Source organism: Nanorana parkeri, unplaced genomic scaffold (genome assembly GCF_000935625.1).
Source record: "Nanorana parkeri isolate BGI_ZX_2015 unplaced genomic scaffold, ASM93562v1 scaffold3304, whole genome shotgun sequence".
Classification (NCBI taxonomy): Eukaryota; Metazoa; Chordata; class Amphibia; order Anura; family Dicroglossidae; genus Nanorana; species Nanorana parkeri.
This window is the reverse complement of record NW_017309572.1, coordinates 30,354-38,343: the sequence shown is the minus strand read 5'-3', so window position 1 is coordinate 38,343 and position 7,990 is coordinate 30,354. Positions and strand designations below refer to the sequence as shown.

The 7,990-nt window shown below is 57.3% G+C and overlaps 1 protein-coding gene across 1 annotated transcript in view; it reads right to left on the bottom strand.

The window, feature by feature from the left end:
* Positions 1–7,034: 7,034 nt before the first annotated feature.
* Positions 7,035–7,990, bottom strand: part of LOC108803023 (beta-1,3-galactosyltransferase 5-like) — a 4,739-nt gene continuing 3,783 nt past the window's right edge. The window contains exon 3 of the mRNA XM_018574871.1: positions 7,035–7,492. Coding sequence (XP_018430373.1) covers positions 7,035–7,492 — 458 coding nt within the window. The remainder of the gene's footprint in view (positions 7,493–7,990) is intronic.

Sequence of the window (7,990 nt, the reverse complement as noted above, 5' to 3'; positions counted from 1 at the left end):
AAACAAACATGTCAGGTGATGTGGTGTCCATGTGAGGTGCTCAGCGCCGGTTGCCCTTACCTTCAGCCTTGTGGAGTGCCTGTTGTTGGAGCCGCTCATGAATGGTGGAAGACGTGCGTTGCCATACATATACCTGGGGGGAGATCCAGTGGCGTCACAAGGGGGGTGCGGCCCGCACCCGGGTGACACCATTGGAGGGGTGACACCAAAATGACTCACAGTCATTTTGGTGTCACCCCCCTCTGAAAAGTCGGGCGCTCGGTCATGGACCGAACGCCCGACAGTATCAGGAGAGAGGAGGGGACCCGGCGGCATACCTTATCCCGCCGGGTGACTGTCCCCTCCTCTCTCTGCCGGCGTCCATCACCAAGATGGCCGCCTGCAGGTATCAGAATACTGCCGCACGTGCGCGATGACGTCATCGCGCACACGCGTCATCGCGCACATGCGCAGTGACGTCTCGGCGGGGTGACACTCGGTTACCGCTCCGGGTGTCACCCAGCCTCAGGATGCCCCTGGGGAGATGCTTTGTCCCAACAACACTTGCCTGCCTGGTCTCTCCTGTGCTGGAGTTGATTGTCTTCATGTGTGCACAGCAAGCTGGTTACTTTATTGTTATCCCCAATCAAGGACTTTCCTATGTGCTTCATATTTCTACATGGCTGTCTATATGGCCTTGTTGAAGACACTGGAATTACTTCAGGAAACTAACTTGGTTATAACTAGTGATGGGCCGAGCAGGTCCGAGTTCGGTCTGAATTCAAGCTTTAGAACACCCAAAAAGTTCGAATTCGAACTCAATGCAAGTCAATGGGGGTAGAACTTTCAAAAACTATTGCCCCCTTTAAGAAGGCTTAAATGCAAGTTGTTGGCCATAAAAGATGTATGGGGGTCCGGGTACTGCCCTGGGGGACATGTATGAGGATCCGAGTACTACCCTGGGGGACATCTATGGGGGTCCAGGTACTGCCCTGGGGACATGTATGGGGAGTCGGGTACTGCCCTGGGGGACATGTATGGGGAGTCGGGTACTGCCCTGGGGGACATGTATGGTGGTCAGGGTACTGCCCTGTGGGACATGTATGGGGGTCCAGGTACTGCCCTGGGGACATGTATGGGGAGTCGGGTACTGCCCTGGGGGACATGTATGGGGGTCTGGGTACTGCCCTGGGGGACACGTATGGGGGTCCGGGTACTGCCCTGGGGGACATGTATGGGGGTCTGGGTACTGCCCTGGGGGACACGTATGGGGGTCCGGGTACTGCCCTGGGGGACATGTATGGGGGTCTGGGTACTGCCCTGGGGGACACGTATGGGGGTCCGGGTACTGCCCTGGGGGACATGTATGGGGGTCTGGGTACTGCCCTGGGGGACACGTATGGGGGTCCGGGTACTGCCCTGGGGGACATGTATGGGGGTCTGGGTACTGCCCTGGGGGACACGTATGGGGGTCCGGGTACTGCCCTGGGGGACATGTATGGGGGTCTGGGTACTGCCCTGGGGGACACGTATGGGGGTCCGGGTACTGCCCTGGGGGACATGTATGGGGGTCTGGGTACTGCCCTGGGGGACACGTATGGGGGTCCGGGTACTGCCCTGGGGGACATGTATGGGGGTCTGGGTACTGCCCTGGGGGACACGTATGGGGGTCCGGGTACTGCCCTGGGGGACATGTATGGGAGTCCGGGTACTGCCCTGGGGTCAGCCACCAGTCAACTGATGATGCTGGGTGGCTCAGTGAACTGTAAACAGCTTGGGTTTTGGGTAGAACCAGTGGCCAATGTAAATCTCATCCTATTAAACAACTTTTGGATTGTTTCAGCACATTGGTTCCGGCGTGAGGCACGGTGTTACATAAACAATCCTATATTTAAACCATAAATGAAGGTCCTTCTATCCTTGTAGCACAAAGCTGATGAGAATAAGGCAGGATGTGTAAAATTACAGGAATGCAGTGAGGTGACATCCCACCTTCATCCCGCTGGGGTACAAGGTATTCAACTTGGAGATGCCAGTAGTTCCTGCAATGTGCTGGTGCTGATTTGAAGCCTAGTGCTCCACCTCCCCACATAGATAAGGGTCATTGCAAACCTCGCCCGGTATGCACGTATGGCAACACAGTGCTCAAGGGCAAATACCTCACACCACCGAGACCAGGCAGGGGATTCCAGTATGTCCATTGGCCAACTCCTCTTCCAAGATGGTCAATTATTTATTGAAATGCCTATGTGGGCAGGGATATGGGAAGACAAGACATCCAGGGAGGGTACACTTGCAAGGATGGCCACAGGGTGGACTTCAAAGCCCAAGTGGCAAAACATTTTTGGGCATCAGAGCAACACCGGAGCTCCCAACTCATGTATAGAAGAAGTGAGATGTCCCAGGTGGAGAGGAGGTCTCGTGTCAGTCATTCTATGATATGATATTGGATCAACAGGTCAGATACCTTGTACCCTAAAGGGATGAACGAGGACTATGACCTCACTGTGTTCCTGTCATTTGGCCTATTATGCCCATTTGTGTCCCGTCTCGTGCTATGAGGAAGAACCTAACTTTGTGGATTTATAACTAACTTTTCTTCAACCACTTACCTGATTTTCCTTTCATCTTACAGATGGTAACTGTAGCAGAATAAAATACCTTTCCCATTAAAAGATCATGTGAGAAAAATGGAACCCCATCCAGAACTTTTTGCTCATTGTTGTGGTCCATTCACACTTATGTGTTGTGGCAACGTGCGCGTTAACATGCATTGCCGTAACACGTATCGGCCCAGAACCAGATCCTACATACGCCTTACTTTCACCACGGGTTCACCTCCTCCAAGGAGAAAGCCCCCTTCATTTGTAATTACATTGGAACCAATTTTCATCCCTTCCGGTCCGGCATTACCACACATCTGGCAAACTTATGTGATTGGATCACTGGAGTCTGCACAGAACTGGAAGTCATGTTACAGGTGTCCCCTGCAACAGGCGCTTTATTATTACTGAAATGCTTTCTGGGACTTCAAGATGAAAGAAGTGCAGATCAGGATTCTTTTCTTATTTATTTGGTGATCATGAAGGCAGCTCCATGCACACCAAGGCAGCCCCATCCACACGAAGGGAGCCCCATCCACGCGAAGGGAGCCCCAGCCACGCGAAGGGGGCCCCATCCACGCGAACGGAGCCCCATCCACGCGAAGGGAGCCCCAGCCACGCGAAGGGGGCCCCATCCACGCGAACGGAGCCCCATCCACGCGAAGGGAGCCCCAGCCACGCGAAGGGGGCCCCATCCACGCGAACGGAGCCCCATCCACGCGAAGGGAGCCCCAGCCACGCGAAGGGGGCCCCATCCACGCGAACGGAGCCCCATCCACGCGAAGGGAGCCCCAGCCACGCGAAGGGGGCCCCATCCACGCGAACGGAGCCCCATCCACGCGAAGGGAGCCCCAGCCACGCGAAGGGGGCCCCATCCACGCGAACGGAGCCCCATCCACGCGAAGGGAGCCCCAGCCACGCGAAGGGGGCCCCATCCACGCGAACGGAGCCCCATCCACGCGAAGGGAGCCCCAGCCACGCGAAGGGGGCCCCATCCACGCGAACGGAGCCCCATCCACGCGAAGGGAGCCCCAGCCACGCGAAGGGGGCCCCATCCACGCGAACGGAGCCCCATCCACGCGAAGGGAGCCCCAGCCACGCGAAGGGGGCCCCATCCACGCGAACGGAGCCCCATCCACGCGAAGGGAGCCCCAGCCACGCGAAGGGGGCCCCATCCACGCGAACGGAGCCCCATCCACGCGAAGGGAGCCCCAGCCACGCGAAGGGGGCCCCATCCACGCGAACGGAGCCCCATCCACGCGAAGGGAGCCCCAGCCACGCGAAGGGGGCCCCATCCACGCGAACGGAGCCCCATCCACGCGAAGGGAGCCCCAGCCACGCGAAGGGGGCCCCATCCACGCGAACGGAGCCCCATCCACGCGAAGGGAGCCCCAGCCACGCGAAGGGGGCCCCATCCACGCGAACGGAGCCCCATCCACGCGAAGGGAGCCCCAGCCACGCGAAGGGGGCCCCATCCACGCGAACGGAGCCCCATCCACGCGAAGGGAGCCCCAGCCACGCGAAGGGGGCCCCATCCACGCGAACGGAGCCCCATCCACGCGAAGGGAGCCCCAGCCACGCGAAGGGGGCCCCATCCACGCGAACGGAGCCCCATCCACGCGAAGGGAGCCCCAGCCACGCGAAGGGGGCCCCATCCACGCGAACGGAGCCCCATCCACGCGAAGGGAGCCCCAGCCACGCGAAGGGGGCCCCATCCACGCGAACGGAGCCCCATCCACGCGAAGGGAGCCCCAGCCACGCGAAGGGGGCCCCATCCACGCGAACGGAGCCCCATCCACGCGAAGGGAGCCCCAGCCACGCGAAGGGGGCCCCATCCACGCGAACGGAGCCCCATCCACGCGAAGGGAGCCCCAGCCACGCGAAGGGGGCCCCATCCACGCGAACGGAGCCCCATCCACGCGAAGGGAGCCCCAGCCACGCGAAGGGGGCCCCATCCACGCGAACGGAGCCCCATCCACGCGAAGGGAGCCCCAGCCACGCGAAGGGGGCCCCATCCACGCGAACGGAGCCCCATCCACGCGAAGGGAGCCCCAGCCACGCGAAGGGGGCCCCATCCACGCGAACGGAGCCCCATCCACGCGAAGGGAGCCCCAGCCACGCGAAGGGGGCCCCATCCACGCGAACGGAGCCCCATCCACGCGAAGGGAGCCCCAGCCACGCGAAGGGGGCCCCATCCACGCGAACGGAGCCCCATCCACGCGAAGGGAGCCCCAGCCACGCGAAGGGGGCCCCATCCACGCGAACGGAGCCCCATCCACGCGAAGGGAGCCCCAGCCACGCGAAGGGGGCCCCATCCACGCGAACGGAGCCCCATCCACGCGAAGGGAGCCCCAGCCACGCGAAGGGGGCCCCATCCACGCGAACGGAGCCCCATCCACGCGAAGGGAGCCCCAGCCACGCGAAGGGGGCCCCATCCACGCGAACGGAGCCCCATCCACGCGAAGGGAGCCCCAGCCACGCGAAGGGGGCCCCATCCACGCGAACGGAGCCCCATCCACGCGAAGGGAGCCCCAGCCACGCGAAGGGGGCCCCATCCACGCGAACGGAGCCCCATCCACGCGAAGGGAGCCCCAGCCACGCGAAGGGGGCCCCATCCACGCGAACGGAGCCCCATCCACGCGAAGGGAGCCCCAGCCACGCGAAGGGGGCCCCATCCACGCGAACGGAGCCCCATCCACGCGAAGGGAGCCCCAGCCACGCGAAGGGGGCCCCATCCACGCGAACGGAGCCCCATCCACGCGAAGGGAGCCCCAGCCACGCGAAGGGGGCCCCATCCACGCGAACGGAGCCCCATCCACGCGAAGGGAGCCCCAGCCACGCGAAGGGGGCCCCATCCACACGAAGGCGGCCCCATCCACACGAAGGGAGCTTCAGCTTTATGTAAAAAGAAGGACATAGTAGGACAAGCATTCACCTAACCAGAACAAAGTAAAGATCATCCTTGTGGTGTATACAGTTCCCCTTGTGAACCTTTTTTTGAATTTGTTCCTCTCGGTCTGTTACATATACCAATGAAAGCATTTCGTTATATCATTTCAATAAGTGCAAAAAAATTCTTGCTGGTTCTGGCAGAAATCCAGTGATCACTTCCTGTGCACTCTGCCTGTGCTGGGCTGTTATCAGTTACATTGTTCCCAGCTATCCCTGAAAACGACAGAACACCTCCCACCCATGTTTTAGATGACAGTGGCAGGTGTTCTGTAGGCCTGGCAATCCTGCTCCTCCATTGAACGGTGTGGCGCTGCCACCGTGGGGCAGGAAGAGTGTTACTGGCGGGATCACCAGGTCAAAATAAAGGGGAAAAGTGGCTAAAAAAAAAAAAAGAAAACTAATGCAGCCGCCACACCTAAGGACAGGTAAGCGGCGATGTGTTTGGTTTTGGATCTTGGGTTCAGATACACTTTGTGGTCTTCTGCCCAGCCATAAGCTAAGTGAATATCACTAAACGGAGCCGAGGAGCACGGGAATGTCCTAGGCTTCTCGGCTCCATGTAATGGTGGGAAGCCATAAGAATGGGAGTCGCTCAGCGTATGTCTGGGCAGAAGAGTTCTAAATAGACCCCTTTAGAAGAACTCTGGGATAACCCTTGCAGTGTGGGGGTAGCTGGTCGCAGTGCGGGGGGAGGGGATGGTCTAGGGCAGGGGTAGCATCCCGATGTACATGCATACCCGATATACGGCTGAAGTCAGCCGTACAAGCCTGAAGTGAATAGCCGAACAGCGATCACTTCGGATCGGAGGACGGAGCGGGCCGGCGACGGAGGAGGGAAGACGGAGGAAGAAGAGGCGGACAGGTAAGGAGTGTGACCAGCCCACCTGGGGGTCCCACTGAAAGGGTTCATTTTGTAAATTTCTGGAGTTTTTTTACAACTTTCTCCAATTTTATTTACGCAATTTTATTTAGAATCCATGAAAAGCCATTTTGTATTCCAATAAAACAGGTAATCATAGCAAACATAGCTGTTATTGGCCAGTGGATGCAAATTCTGAAGACAAACTGTTCCATTGATAGAAGCAATGTCTAGAGAAGTGCCTTGCATTGCATTATGGGAGGACCCCCGGATTGCCCTTTAAGAATTGCAATTGATGAAAAGCAGCAAATTTCCCCCTACGTCAGGTACCCCCGGATTACACGGCTCCCCACCGCAAAGGAATTCGGGTGAATCGGCATCTTCCGGTGCCTAGTTTGCATTCATCGGCTGTTTTTTTGGTTGGATTTGGCAAAATTTGTAAACATTTTATTGTAAAAGCATGTTCAGGCCTCATGGAAGCAAATGACGCCTCTCTTAAAAGTCACATCAGTTTTAGGTTATATATAAATTTAAAAAGCATCGGCTGGTCCAGCCTTTCAATTTTTCCAGAAGTTTCATGGTCACTGACCCGTTGGAAATCGATCTTGGGCATTCGGACCGGTTTGGCCCGTCCATGGAGGTCACCTGACCGCGGCTTTTGCAGGTTCACACTTTGCTTCCTGGACCTCTGCCCACATTTTTACCAAGTTCTCCATATTGATCCCGTGGACCACCAACGCTTGCCGGAAGTGGCAGGGATCGAACTTCAGCCCCCAGACGTAAAAGCGTTTGTCGTTGGTCAGGGAGAGGTTGGCGGCCAGGACCAGGAAGCCTAAATAGACATCATCCAGTGGGAAGACGGGGATTTCCTGTGAAGCCCGGTAGAGGAGCGGGAGAGAGGCCCCTGGGAAGAGGTAGCCCCCGCCGGACAGGAAATTGGGGTATTTGGGGTTTGGAAACAAAGACGTCGAGACTTGGTATTTAGAATAACGGAGGACAATAGAATGATGCTGCAACGCACCATGCAGGGAGCGTGGGGTTCCATGTTCCTTGATGTACCGCACCAGAGCGGAAGGGTTCACAAATTCGTCATCATCACCTGAAAGATTGCAACGTTATATATTATGAGTTTACAAACTTTCCAATTCTTGTTACTAATTAAAAAAATTAACACAACAGCAGCTTTTAAATAAAAAAAATGGAGCTTGAGCTTCAATACTTACCTCTCTTCTCCATCTCTGTCCTCCCGCAGGCTCCCTCCTCCTCCTCCTGCTGGTTCTCCTCTAGGTTGAATGATAGCCGACGACACTCAACCCACTTCTTGAGAGCTCACGGCGTCATGGACACACCCCCTGGGTGTGTCCTCGTGCCGGCTCCAGCTCATAGCAGCTGAAAGAATGGAGCTCACTCTTCATTGCGAAGGTCGCCCCATTAAGAAGTACTGCCCACCATTAAAGAGGAGGAAGAGGAGGACCCCACTAGTCATGTGACCACCTGAAAAAAGGTGTGTGTGTGTTTGTGTGTGTGAGTGTATCAATTTGGTAACAAATTATTTGCATATAAAATGTATTCCTTCTTTTATGAGCCACTCACACAA